General features: G+C 42.5%; 1 protein-coding gene across 5 annotated transcripts in view; it reads left to right on the forward strand.

Moving 5' to 3' along the window:
* The first annotated feature begins 2,915 nt into the window (after nt 1-2,915).
* Nucleotides 2,916-15,000, forward strand: part of COL17A1 (collagen type XVII alpha 1 chain) — a 63,540-nt gene continuing 51,455 nt past the window's right edge. For 4 of the 5 annotated variants that reach the window (XM_035133915.3, XM_088669612.1, XM_088669613.1 and 1 more), the window contains exons 1-4: nt 2,916-3,070; nt 11,802-11,863; nt 12,836-12,880; nt 14,757-14,855. In XM_035133915.3, the coding sequence (XP_034989806.3) occupies nt 11,809-11,863; nt 12,836-12,880; nt 14,757-14,855 (199 nt within the window). In that variant the 5' untranslated portion in view covers nt 2,916-3,070; nt 11,802-11,808. Of the gene's footprint in view, nt 3,071-4,512; nt 4,637-11,801; nt 11,864-12,835; nt 12,881-14,756; nt 14,856-15,000 lie in introns of those variants that run through there. The other variant, XM_088669611.1, reaches the window with a different exon arrangement.

Raw genomic sequence — 15,000 nt, forward strand, 5'->3', positions numbered from 1 at the left:
CTTTCGTCCTGAATTTGGGGGATATGTAGCCTCTCTTTTTGGCACCCTATTACCAGTTGCCTTTGTCTTCAAGTCATGCTTGTAGACTACTTAGAGGTCCCTGGCTGGCCACTTTGGGAAACAGGAGGCTGAAATTTCAAGTGGTTTGCTTGTTTAATCAGATGGTTCGGTATTTCTTTGCCCTCTCAAGGTGACTCACAATGAATAAAATAAAATGATAAAAAGATACAACGTTATAAACTAGAACGGTTTATAAAACACCTCTCAACACAGCCCAGCAGATTCCCATGAAAGAGTTAAAACAATTTAAGGCAGAGAGTAACAACAATTCAAAAATTAGCTCGGCATATTTCAACTAAAAGCTGATTGAAATAAAAAAGTGTTCAAGGAATCTTTAAAAACACACATAGAGAAGGGGTCAAATGCACAAGGCTTGAGATGGAGTTCTACAAATATGGAGCCACTACAGAAAAGGCCCAGTTTCTTCAGATCACGAATAGCAGACCTTCATAGCAGGTCAGGAGGAGTCACTAATGAGGGACACTGCCATGTACCTGACCTCTCAGCAGCAGAGTCACTGCTTCTTACTAGGAGGGAGAGGGTGAGGTAGCGGGGAGGTCCCGACTCTGCAGATGTCTCACAGGGTCCTAACAACTCTGAAGCCAGTCTTGAGGCCGGCTAGGCGGGTTCATAAGGGACCCAGGTGGCGCTGTGGTTAAACCACTGAGCCTAGGGCTTGCTGATCAGAAGGTCGGCGGTTCGAATCCCTGTGATGGGGTGAGCTCCCGTTGCTTGGTCCCAGCTCCTGCCAACCTAGCAGTTCGAAAGCACGTCAAAATGCAAGTAGATAAATAGGTACCGCTACAGCTGAACTATTTAAAATTTTAAAAGATGATGCTGTTAAGGTGCTACACCCAATATGCCAGCAAGTTTGGAAAACTCAGCAATGGCCAGAGGATTGGAGAAGATCAGTCTACATCCCAATTCCAAAGAAGGGCAGTGCCAAAGAATGCTCCAACTACCGCACAATTGCGCTCATTTCACACGCTAGCAAGGTTATGCTTAAAATTCTACAAGGCAGGCTTAGGCAGTATGTGGACCGAGAACTCCCAGAAGTGCAAGCTGGATTTCGAAAGGGCAGAGGAACCAGAGACCAAATAGCAAACATGCGCTGGATTATGGAGAAAGCTAGAGAGTTCCAGAAAAACGTCTACTTCTGCTTCATTGACTATGCAAAAGCCTTTGACTGTGTCGACCACAGCAAACTATGGCAAGTTCTTAAAGAAATGGGAGTGCCTGATCACCTCATCTGTCTCCTGAGAAATCTCTATGTGGGACAAGAAGCTACAGTTAGAACTGGATATGGAACAACTGATTGGTTCAAAATTGGGAAAGGAGTACGACAAGGTTGTATATTGTCTCCCTGCTTATTTAACTTATATGCAGAATTCATCATGCGAAAGGCTGGACTAGATGAATCCCAAGCCGGAATTAAGATTGCCGGAAGAAATATCAACAACCTCAGATATGCAGATGACACAACCTTGATGGCAGAAAGCGAGGAGGAATTAAAGAACCTTTTAATGAGGGTGAAAGAGGAGAGCGCAAAATATGGTCTGAAGCTCAACATCAAAAAAACCAAGATCATGGCCACTGGTCCCATCACCTCCTGGCAAATAGAAGGGGAAGAAATGGAGGCAGTGAGAGATTTTACTTTCTTGGGCTCCTTGATCACTGCAGATGGTGACAGCAGTCACGAAATTAAAAGACGCCTGCTTCTTGGGAGAAAAGCAATGACAAACCTAGACAGCATCTTAAAAAGCAGAGACATCACTTTGCCGACAAAGGTCCGTATAGTTAAAGCTATGGTTTTCCCAGTAGTGATGTATGGAAGTGAGAGCTGGACCATAAAGAAGGCTGATCGCCGAAGAATTGATGCTTTTGAATTATGGTGTTGGAGGAGACTCTTGAGAGTCCCATGGACTGCTAGAAGATCAAACCTATCCATTCTTAAGAAAATCAGCCCTGAGTGCTCCCTGGAAGGACAGATCGTGAAGCTGAGGCTCCAATACTTTGGCCACCTCATGAGAAGAGAAGAATCCTTGGAAAAGACCCTGATGTTGGGAAAGATTGAGGGCACTAGGAGAAGGGGACGACAGAGGACAAGATGGTTGGACAGTGTTCTCGAAGCTACGAACATGAGTTTGACCAAACTGCGGGAGGCAGTGCAAGACAGGAGTGCCTGGCGTGCTATGGTCCATGGGGTCACGAAGAGTCGGACACGACTAAACGACTAAACAACAACAACAACACAGCGGGAAGGTAAACGGCGTTTCCATGTGCTGCTCTGGTTTGCCAGAAGCGGCTTTGTCATGCTGGCCACATGACCTGGAAGCTATACGCCGGCTCCCTCGGCCAATAATGCAAGATGAGCGCGCAACCCCAGAGTCGGTCACGACTGGACCTAATGGTCAGGGGTCCCTTTACCTAGGCGGGTTCATATGAGTGTAGTCTTCCCTTCAAATAACCTGGCCCTATACTATTTTGGGCATAAGGATTAAATACCTTCAAATTGTGGCTAAAAAGGAAAAAGTAGCCAACAAATACCTAACCTCAACTAGCTGCATTCTGCATCAACCAAAATTTCCTTGCCGTCTTTAAAGGCAGCTTCATATAAAGCACATTGCAATAGGCTAGACTGGATGTATTTGAGCTTGTAGCTTGATGTGTTTTATTTCAGCAGTTAAATTTGATTCCTGGAGGCAGACTTTTTTTTAAAAACCCGCACTGTGTCAGATAATTGATAGGGTGGAGTAAGGCAAAAAACCATCGCACACCTTTGTCAGGACTTGTTTAGGAAAAAAGTTTTGGGGAAAAGAAAGAACATACGTGTTTGGGGGGCGTGGGGTAAAAGACATTAAATACAAGTCAAATTCAGCATTCTCTGAGGATCACTCGGTCTCAGAAACACCATACTGCTGAAGGAGTGCTTTATTCAAGGACTTGTGGGACAACATCTGGGATCTGGGTAGAAAGCAAACAATAAGGATTACAAACAGAAGCACTTCAGGTATGTAACGCTATCAGATTCTTTGATTTTTAAAAAGGGGGGAAGTGTGAGGAGATAAAATCTCAGACAAATTACGGGCTGAAATAGCTTCTTATTCTATATTAAGAAGTCTAGTAATTATGCTGTAGAGACTGATTATTAAGACAGTTTGGTTATGGGGAAATAGCTTTACTGTACAATGGGCATTGAAAGAGAAGTTATAAATACTGTATACAACTTAATAGCAGTACTCTGAAAACAAGCCAAAATAAGCATTTCCTCTCACATCTGGGTCGATGTGGTCCAGTCGTGTGGATATTTACTTGAAAGTAAATTTTATGAGACTTACTTCGTAGTAAGCATACAAAAGCATTGCAGCCTTATTAGATTCACAATATTATGGTTATAGCTGTAGATGAGTATGGTATGTCAGAACCCTGGAAGAAAGACTGGCTAATGCATTTCTCAAGGCAGAGGAATTGCATAGCCATCATTACAAAAATGTACTTATCGTGTGCTAGTTCTGTGGACAAAGTGTGTGGATCCTGTTTTTGGGTACACTGAACCGTATCTCTCAAAAAATGCTTGCAGTTCCTTTGCAGAAAGGAATTTTGTGTTGACTGTGAAAAATAACAATAGATTCAAGCCACCCTCATCAGCAAGGAGTGTATTATCAGGAATCACTGCACTCCTATGTATTCCTGTGTATACAATTAAGTACCTAATCTTGGGTTATGGACTTTCAAAAATTAGCATCATTATTAAAAGGCTGTTTTGTAGGTCATTAGTAATTCTTTATATTGTGTTATTTCATGATTATTTTGTTCATCTCTGTAACTACTTTGGTTTCAAACCTGGACTGTGGGCTTTCAGGTGTCCCTCCCATCTGCAAAATTGTATTTAAATATGTTTATCAACACTGAAAAAGCCTTTGCTAGATTCTACTCTAGAGGCAAACTTTTCAGGAATCTTCTGAAGTTAAATGCTGAATTAGTCTCCTGGAAAATATAGGAGTAAAGAACATGATTAAAAATTAAGCTCCTCTGAAGAGCATTGTGACTTTTATGGTGTTTCAATAGTGTCTTAAAGGGCCCAAAATGAATCTCCTCTACCTATGGGATAACATTCCCTTCTTCAGAAATGTTAAGGGCATGACTGAAAAGAGAATATCAGAAGAGACAATCTCAGGTTAGGGAGCTGAGAGAAATATTGAGGAAGTGGAATTCACCATTTTACTTCCATTCACAAATTCTGCCCAATTACTGTATTTAGAAAAATGCATAAATATCCCCTAGGGCCAGGTTAACTGTTGGCTTCTGGCATTTAAAAAAACCGCTTTCTTCTGCGAGCTGGCTTTCTTCTGAGCTGGCTGGGTGTGTTGTACTGAACATATTCCTTATCCTAAGGACATTTGTTTCCTAGAGGCATGCATGACACATCTTGCTTGATCCTGCTCCCTAGTTGTGGTGCGTATATTAAAATGTAACTAATCTAAGGGTGCTTCGCTTCCGCATAACCTGCCTACTGAACATTCATCCTGATTTGTTTGCTGGGAGATCAGATAGCTGATGCCCAAACTACCTACCGGTAAGTGTTTTCCCCGACTTTCTTGCCATGCTTCATATACCAAAAAAAGTCTAGTTTGGGGGGGGGGTTAATAAAAAGTTGCACAAGACCTCTGAATCAACTAAAATTGTGGCACCTGATGCCACTAAGGGACTGAATCCCACCACCAAATGCCAGCAATATGGAAGCGCCCAATGTTAACAGGGCAGAAACTGTGGTTTTGGTTTGTTTAGAAGCATGGACCAGATTCCCCCATATCCTTTTCTGGCCTCTGAAGATTCTATCCTGAGTGGCCTATTCCAAGTTGCTTAACTTAGGGTTTTTTAAAGCTGAGTTCTAAATGCCTTACCAAATGAAGACTCTCTGTGCTCCTGCTCAAGTGCTTTAATACATCACTGGGAGGGCAGGAAGGACATGTCTGAGAGAAATCCAGCTTCCCTTTGCCTGCATGATGAACATGAGAAGTAGCTGAAGGGACCACACAGCCATGGCTGGTTCTCTGCCAGGGTTCACTGGTAGCTGGGTGGAATGGCAGGAGCTGGCACAGACTGTATCATACAAGTAGGGAGACCATATGCGTTGCGTGCAGAAGGTCACAAGTTCAGTCCCTGGCATCTCCAGGTGGGGCCAGGAAAGACTCTTACTTGAAACCCTGACAAGCACCACTCAGCAGAGACATACCGGGACTACAGCAGGACCTAACCAGTTTAATGTAGCATGAATATAATCTGAGAAGCAATCACTATTTGAAATTGGGAAGGGCATTTCCCTTTTGGGCTGCTGGGGTTTTTCACCATCCCACTGTAATGGACACTATGCCTCAGTGCTTAAGTCCTTTGGCCATGTTATCTCACTGAACCAATGGCCAAGACATCTAGAGAAAGCCACACAGACCGAAGATGGCAGAGATTGCACACAAAGCATAATAAGCTCTACCTGTGAGCTGTGCTCCTTCCCTAAATTGCTGCTTCATTACTGCAGTATGCTTGCATTTTGCAAGCAATCACTTGCTTTGGATATAATTATATCACATGTCCATTAACAATTATTTCAATTTGAAGAACTCTTATCAAGATAAAATGATAATTTCCCCTGCTTCTTTTAGATCTTATGCCTATTCAGATAGTTCCTGGTGTAGTTTTTTGCTCAATAGTTTTTCCATAGTTTATTTTTGTTTTATGCTACCGTATGCCCTGATGCTACAAAAACACCAGTATTAGTAATGATACAATCAGCAAAACCATCTTAAAAGAATAATGTTCTGGTCCCATTTAGTTATAATTGTGAACACCTAGAATTAACATAATTTAACTTAATTTTTGCTTTAAAAATGTTGCCGATTTTTTAAAAATGAATTTGTTGCGACTTGAAAGTGTGTACAGTATAGGATTGCAGCTTTAGTTTAGTTGGGCCTTGAAGGGCTGCCTTTTCCTTACTCAGCCTGCCCACCATTTTTAAGATCCTTGTCAGATGCCTTTCTTGAGGTACTACCCTATTTGCAGTTCAGCTATTGGAGAAAGGGCCTTTTCATTGGTTCCCAAGACATGTTTGCCTAGTGCCTTCCTTTACTTTTCTTTAGGCACATGGTGAAATCTGCCCTGTTATCTCAGGCCCTTAAAGACTTTTAATTACACCTTTGTCCTTTTTACAAATTGACCACTTGCTGTTTTATTGGTACTTGTTGGTTCTGTTGTTTTATTTGTTGCTTTATAATGTTTCTGTTTCCCTATACTTCAGTATTTTTTTACTGAAACTGCCTTGAGGCCATCCTACTAAGAGGCAGGGCATATTTTTTAAAAACAAACAAACAAACAAACAAACAGAACTGTTTTTAGGTGTATAAAGGCAATATGCCCCCCTGGCTTATTAGCCACTCTTTCAGAATTCTTCCAGCATCAGTTAGATCAGTGTTTCCCAACCTTGTGCCTCCAGATGTTTTGAGACTACAATTCCCATCATCCCTAGCTAGCAAGACCAGTGGTCAGGAATGATGGGAATTGTAGTCCGAAAACAGCTGGAGGCACAAGGTTGGGAAACACTGCGTTAGATATTGAGTATGGGAAACATTTCCACTGGAATCATAGAATTGTAGAGGTATTGTAGTAGGTTATCTTAGTCCAGGAGTTGCCAGCCCAATACTTGAAGTTGCCATGATGCCAACGAAGACTTTCACTGGTGCCCCTGGGCAGGTGCTCCAGACTCTAAGCTTTGATTAACAGCAAGAAGTCTCAAACCCTCCTAGAAAGAAAGTTATGGGGAAATGTACAGGTACCTTTTAAGTGATTTCTGTGAGTGTGGTGTAGTTACCTTGTATATTTTTCCTGGTACTGAGGAAAGCAACAGCACCTGTGTTTGTGTTTTTAAAAAAATCAATATTGTGTGATCTCCATAATCAGGACCAATACACAGCTTACTTCCCGAAGTTAACATAAGGTTGTCAGAGGTGGCAATCTCTCTACTTTTGTGTTATGCCACACTCTCCATGGCAGCCATTTTGTGTTATGCCACGCCTCTCCCCCCCTCCATAGCAGATATTTTTGACTGGCGCCCCAAGCACACTCTCAAAATTCGAAATGTGTCCACTGGTCCAAAAATGTTGGCAACCCCTGCCTTAGTCCAACCTCCTGCTCACTGTAGGAATGTTAGAATGTCCCCAACAGATTGCTGTGCAGCCACTCCTGGAAGACCTCCAAATTTCACTTATGATCCTTAAATCAGCTCCTTGGGCAAATGGAACATTTTCAGTGGCAGGATATATAATAGTTTTTTCTTGGGAATTCCCTCTCCTTTGATGTCTTATCACATGATGGGCATCCATGTAAAACACCAAAACCAAATGTGCCAGCTTGTCTCATTTCTAGTCACTGTACCCCAGAGGATGGAACAAAAGGAAAAAGAAAGCCTTGCTAGACTTCAAATCCCTGCTGTCGCCTTAGATATGTGAAGGAGTGGTACACAGGACCCCAAAGCAGTAGCTAGGCTACTATAGTAGCTTAGCTGTGAAGGTAAATTTGATTGATAAGTGATATCAGCAGTGCTGGAAGATCATGAAAGCCAACTGGACCAGTTTCAGTGGCTAAAGTTGCTGTTTTCAAATCTGGGAGACTATGGAACAAAGGGGTAATTAATGGACGGACCTGATTTTGTTCTGCTGTTGGAGTGCTGCCAAAGTTTCCTACGGCTGCTGTAGGGGGGGTTGTTTCTGTATGATAGACTTGTCCACACTGGAGCAAAAAGTAGACCCCATCTCAGTGTTGTCCTGGACCTTTCCAGCTTTAAATGTGGACTTTTTCAGTCCTAGCTCTTTTGGACTTTTCAAGGATTGAAAAACCCTGCATTTAAAGGGGGAAAGGTCCAAAGACAACACTGGGATAGGGTGGACATTACTGGGGAGACCGGCAAATCCACATTTGCTCTAGTGTGGACAACCTATGTGTGTATATATGAATTCTGAGTGTTTGTATGAGAATGTTGATGTTTTATATGAATTTCTAATGGTATAGTGTATTTATTTTTATGCTTTTAAATGTCTCTTGGAGACCTTTTAAATGTCTCTTGGAGACCTTGATAACAAGTGAGTCACAAACCTAATAAATACTATTTATTTGTGTGTTTAAACATTGATAATCTGTACTTTCATAAAATATATCAAGGCGACTTATATAGCATATAAAATACAATAAAAACCAGCCTATAAATTAGAAACTTTAATAAATGGCGTAGAGGAGATTTCTGGTTTCGTTTTATTTTTTTTAGTAGATTGGCTAAACAAAGCAAAACCTTTTCCTTTATTTCATAAAGTTTAAATCCAGATATAAAAGTTGTTTTTTTGGCCAAAGTTGTTGAGCTTTTTCTAGTTTTGTCCAAAGCTATTAAGGAAATTCACAAAAATCTACACTTCCAACATTGAGTTGCCATACGTCTGGATTTTCCTGGAAATTTAAGGAATTTCTGCCTGGACACTGTTTCCGACCACCAAATCCTGGCTATGTCTGGAAAATTCCGGACGTATGACAACCCTAGTTTAAATGGTGTGAAATGACAGTCTTAGGATTTGATTGCTGTGACCCAGGGGCCAGTTGAAGAATAATTTAAAGGACAGTACCACTGCATTGTGTATTTCCTGGGATTCCTGACCATTCACCACCAGAAAAATGCCATAGAATAAGTCACAGATGGGAAATCTGTGGCCCTCTACATATTGAACTACCACCACCCCTGACCATTAGCCATGCTGGCTTGGGCTGATGGGAGCTGGAGCTCAAAACATCTGAAGGGCCACACTTTCCCTGTCTGGGTTAGAGTATGCTTCTCAGATAGCTTTGAGTCCTATCACCTTGAGTTTCGTTGTTAAATTACTTGGCAGCATTAAAATACCTGGAAGTGTCCTCTTTGGACCTCTGTGGCAGGAGACTAGAGGGAGGGGGCACAGTGTTTCTATTCACAGCATGCATGACCAGATGCCATCTGAAGGTTACTTAATTGCATTTTAATCCTTTATGTCACCTAAGGCAAGGCTCAGTGTTGGACTCCAATTCCCATTGGCCTCAGCCAGTGTGGCCCAATGGTCATGGTCAATGAGAGTTGCAGTCCAGCAATATCAGGAAGGCCACAAGCTGCCAACCCTCCTCTAATGAGCTTGGAGAAATGTTTGTGGTTCTTCTCCTCCCCATTTTAACTTCACAACAAACCTGTGAGGTAGTTTGGGCCGAGAGAATGTGACTGCCCTAAGACATTCATGGCCAGGACTGGCCCAAGATGTTTTACCGCTTGAGGCAAATGACACAATGGCTCCACCTTCCATGCTCAGAAGCTGTTGCCTTTGCCTGCCAGTCTGTGCTGCCTGAGGTGATTCCCTTATTGTTCCCAATTGTAGGGCCAGCCTTGCTCATGACAACAGAGTGAGGATTTGATCTTCATGTCTGGTTTGACACCCTCACCTCTACACCACACTGGCTGCTCTCCCAAATCCTGAAAACCAAGGTCGAGCAAAAGAAAGGAACATGCAAAAGAAACTTTAGCGAGACAACAGAGGCTGAGAGAGTGAGGCCAAGATGGCACCTCAAGCCAAAATCTTCTCATAGACTGGGTTGGGTTTGGCTCCAGGGCTCCATTGTTCCACCCGCCTAAGCTCATCTTTCAAGCATCTTCCTTCAGTGTTGGAGCTTGTTCATCATGCGCGCCAATTATGACTCTGCCTGTGATTCATGGTTTAAGGTGCTGTGGGTTTGCTGAAGCGCCTCAGGCATCCATTATCCTGAGGAAGAGGGCACAGCAGTGAAGAAAGAGATTTGGGTGACTTTAGACAAACAATTAGGGTGGATTTACCCTGAGATGAGACTCACTTCATGTGCAAATGTTTTCCTACACAGGAACAGTATTTGTCTAGGAAAAAGTACACACAATATAATCCCATACGGAGCACAGCTCATGCAAGGCTGCCTCTTTAGGCATCTTTTAGCCAATGTGGCTTGAGAGGAAATTCCTCCTTTAGTGACAATCAACCAATCACTGAGCATGAGTAAAACCACTGTCAAAGTCATCCCAAAGGCAAATAACCCTCTTCATGAGTTCACTGAGCTGTATGTAGGTGGGCGGAATGAAATTGCACCCACACCATACATTTAAAGCACATTTACACCACTTTAACAGTCATAGTTTCTGCAACAAATCATGAGAACTGTAGTTTACCCCCTTACAGACCTATAATTCCCAGCACATGGAGCAAAGTACAGTTCCCAGGGTAATTGGGGCAGGGGGAAGGCATGTGATTTAAATATTCCTTACCTCCACAAGTTCAGCAGATGATAGCAGATATGTGCCCTCAGGTGTAAGTGCAAAGTGAATGTGCAACAACAGCCCTGGTCCCTTCATAAACTACTTTGCTCCCATTTCTTGCCCGTTCAGCACTCCTCTTTTTATTATACCCTTCAGCAGAACATATGTTCCACCTTCCTGCTCTCTTTTCCCCCCTGAGCTAAACACTGTAGTTTATTAGGGGGAAGGTAACCACTGTAATTCAGAAATCTGAACGTTCCTACCTTTTAGTGCCAGAGGGGGTGGCAAACGCTAGAGATAATTGCAAGCTAAAATAAAAGATTTATGTTGTTTTTATTTTGCCCTGCTTCTTGTAGGAGTTTGGGGTAGTGTGCAACATTGTTAAAATGCAGCAATGTCAAAATGTTATTTAAAAACCTCAAAAAGCTACATGTCTGAAAACAGGAATCTAGTTGAACAAAGAACACCACCAATACCGCTGGATCCCAAGGACAGTCATATCCCAAAAGTACAAGCAAACAAATATAGAATGTTTTTACAGGAATATTTTAAATTTTGAGGTGAGGCCTGGAAACATTTGAAGAATAAAGCTGTGAGCTAAATCTGAGCAGGGGGAGATAAACACTGGCTAAATATTCCTGAGCTGCCACTAGATGACGCTGTTGCTTCACCAACTGAAGCAGCTGTTTTTAAAACAAGTTTCTACCTTTCTTCTACAGTACTGTACTTTAATTAGACACCTCTCCAGAACCCTGACCAAGAAATGTCAATGAAATAATGGTCAACTTTGGATAAACTTTCTAGCACCCTGGATGGATTACTTCGGAGTATTTTATGAGGCGGGGGAGAGGTCAAAGAACACAATACCGTACTTGTGAACATGTGCAGAGTGCCTTTCTCTTGTGAGGAATTGGTTTATCCTAGAAAAAAAACCAAAACTTCTAACTTTCCAGTCTTTATAAATCACACATATTCTCATCAAATAGAAAAAGGCCTGTGAAGTGGTCCAGGAGGGACTGTGTGAAAGTGTGCAAACTCCACCTCTTAAGCTGCTTCCTAGCCTAGTATTGGCTGAGGAGGGAGGAGGGGCCTGTGTGGGTCCACTACAGTGGTACCTCGGGTTATAAACGCTTCAGGTTACAAACGCTTCATGTTACAAACTTCGCTAACCCAGAAATAGTACCTGAGGTTAAGAACCTTGCTTCAGGATGAGAACAGAAATTGTGCTCCGGCGGCAACGGGAGGCCCCATTAGCTAAAGTGGTGCTTCAGGTTAAGAACAGTTTCAGGTTAAGAACGGACCTCCGGAACGAATTAAGTCCTTAACCAGAGGTACCACTGTATAGCAAAGAAGCCACCGGGGGTCAGGAATATGTTAACCTTTGCTCTTTCTCTTCGCCTTCATGTAGCAATGATATGGCCGCTGTAACAAAGAAAAACAGGCGAGATGGATCAGAAGTCACAGAGAGACGTAAGTTGAAGCCTTTTCTAGGAATCGGTGGTTCTTTAAGTTGATTCCCACAGACATTGCAGAGGTAAAAGTTAGTACCATTTCACCCTTCAATATCCATGTGGTTCAGTGGTCTTCTATTATATCCTTTTTAAAAAGGCTTAGTGGTCTTCTCTTATATCCTTTTAAAAAAGGCTTATATATAATGAAATGTTCATTATGCAGCAATGAGATCTTAAAATGTGAAGGCCCTCAGCGCTTGAGTATTGGGATGGAGGAGTCATCTCAGGGTAACACTTCAAAGAAGAAAAGTTTGTGTGAATTTGCCCCATGGTTGGGACGAAGTGGAACCTCCTGATTATTTCCCAAATGGAAGTTTTGATATAATAAGCCAACCTTGCAAACCAGGATAATAGCAGCTTAATACTATATACCATTTCAGGAGCATTATATTGCCATCTTCAGAGATGGTTTCGGCTATATATTTCACAGGGTCTCAGGCAATTATCCCTGCTGTATACATCCTTTGAAAAGCTATATCTCACTATGCCTTCATAAATATCTCACCTGTAAAAAATCGAGTCCTTCTCAGAATTACCAAGATGGTTTCCATGGGCCAGAAATGAATATTCAAAACAACTTTCAAAAGGAATTTGTTGGTTTTAATTCACAACTCAAATTCAGCTTAGCAATTTTGAAAAAAAGAGAAGAAGTTGTGGCCACTTACTTCTCGCCCCCAAACGGGGAGAAAAGTGAGCACAAATTTGCATTAAAATTGCCTATGTAAAGATGTAATTTTAGAAATAATGCTGTGATTTGAAGGGAAATGCAATTGATCTCACCACAGTGGGAAATAGTGTGATCAGGTGACCTGCGTACCTGCTCAATTTGCTGTCCAGATGCTAATGATTGATGAGCAGCATCAAGGTTCCCCTGTAAATGAGGACAACCTATCCCATGGGTTTATACTCCTCTTCTCTCTCTTTTTTACAGTTATTACAGAAACTGTTACCACCAGACTGACATCTCTTCCCCCAAGTAAGTGGCTGCTATACAGAATTCAGCATACGTGTTTCTGCATGCATGCAACTCAGTTTGCTTTGTTTGTGCCTCTTTGTCAGAAGCCCCTCAAGCGTTTGTGCCACTGAGCTTATAGATCAAAGCATAACAAAAGTACCCTGCTGCTTATGGTTGGTCTTCTGAAGTTGCCCAAGTTATAGGAAAGACATGGATTAAAAATAGCAAGAGTCTTTGTACAGCCTCTCTGTGCATGGGAGTTCACTAGGCCCATAGGCTTGGCTCAGAAGAATATATGGAACAAAAATCCAGTTACTGTAGATCATATTATTTCTGAGCCAAGGAACATTGCCAGTAGAGGGTTGTTGTTTCTAAATATCAATTGGTCCCATTCTCCCATGGCTTCTGCATGACCTCGGCCTGCATTGTCCTTGATGATGTAACTTCCCTTCACACTAGCATCAGCCTGGAAAGACCTGGGTGGGATGTGTTGACTAAAACAGCTGTTTGAGTTTGATATCAAGCACCTTTGCTGAGTAACTTTTGGCCAGCCACACCATCTGTGCTGTGGTTTCTTTACCAGAGTAATTGTAAGGAGTGCTAAGCAGTGATAATAGCTCTTGATCGTACAACTCTTCTGACTAGGGTTCTAGCCTTCCCTTTCTCACTGGAATGTAATTCTCATTTCAGCTAAGTAGATTTAAAGTGGTCTGTTTTCTAGCACTGAAGCTGTGTTGCAAGTATGACATGTGAGTGTAGGCAGGGGGACCCACCTAGTCAGTTCAAGATTGACCATGCGGCAGCCCTATTCTTGAGAGGAATTAATCCAGTCCACTTTCCCTCAACCTCATACTCTCTAGTTGTTTTGAACCAGTGCTTTTTTCTGGGGGGACGCAGGGGTACACATACCCCTAAACCTTTTTTAAATCTTTGTACTTTTGTCCATTTACTATATTTATTTCCGCCGATTTGAACTATAAAATCGTGATTTTCTTGAGTCAAAATGAGAGTACCCCTAAACATTTTTTAAAGAAAAAAAGCACTGTTTTGAACTATAGTTCCCATCAGCCCCAGCATGTTTGGGGAAGGCTAGGGGATGACAGAGGACGAGATGGTTGGACAGTGTTCTTGAAGCTACGAACATGAGTTTGACCAAATTGCGGGAGGCAGTGGAAGACAGGAGTGCCTGGCATGCTCTGGTCCATGGGGTCACAAAGAGTCAGACACGACTAAACAACAAAACAACAGTCTAGTCTTACGTTATTTCTGTGAAATTGATCATCATCAATTTCGGTCCAGTATACCTGAAGGAGCATCTCCACCCCCATCGTTCTGCCCGGACACTGAGGTCCAGCGCCGAGGGCCTTCTGGCGGTTCCCTCATTGCGAGAAGCAAAGCTACAGGGAACCAGGCAGAGGGCCTTCTCGGTAGTGGCACCCACCCTGTGGAACCCCCTCCCATCAGAGGTCAGAGAGATAAACAACTACCTGACATTTAGAAAATGCCTAAAGGCAGTCTTGTTTAGGGAAGTTTTTAATCTGTGATATTTGATGTATTTTAATGTTTGTTGGAAGCAGCCCAGAGTGGCAGGGGAAGCCCAGCCAGATGGGCGGGGTATAAATAATAATAAATGATGCCCATCTGACTCTGTTGCTCCAGCCACTCTGGGCAGCTTCCAGCAAAGTATAAAACACAATAAAGCATCAAACGTAAAAAACTTCCCTGTACAGGGCTGCCTTCAGATGCTTTCTAAAATTCGTATGGTTGTTTGACATCATATATGTGAGGCATGCTCATGTTGTATATGGCCCCACCGAAAGGCCCCTATATTATTCCTCAGTCCTCTTTTCCTGCCTTTTCCCACCCTCAGAATCTCATGTTGTGTTTACTTTGACAGAAGGAGGCAGTACCAGCAGCCTCAAATCAACGGCTTATAGTGGAGGAGGTGGAGTGGAGAAAAGGACATACACCCACGGCAGCAGTTATGTGACAGCCAGTAAGTGGTTCGCAGACTGAAGGGAAAGGGAAACAACATAAACGAGGAACGTAAAAAGGTGTGGGGAGAAAGGGCAGAAGCTTACAATTCAAAAATGACAAGTGCTTTGTGTATGTGTGGGAGAAGCATTCCTCCTCTGAACTTT

This window comes from Zootoca vivipara, chromosome 5 (genome assembly GCF_965207765.1).
Source record: "Zootoca vivipara chromosome 5, rZooViv2.hap1.1, whole genome shotgun sequence".
Lineage (NCBI taxonomy): Eukaryota > Metazoa > Chordata > Lepidosauria > Squamata > Lacertidae > Zootoca > Zootoca vivipara.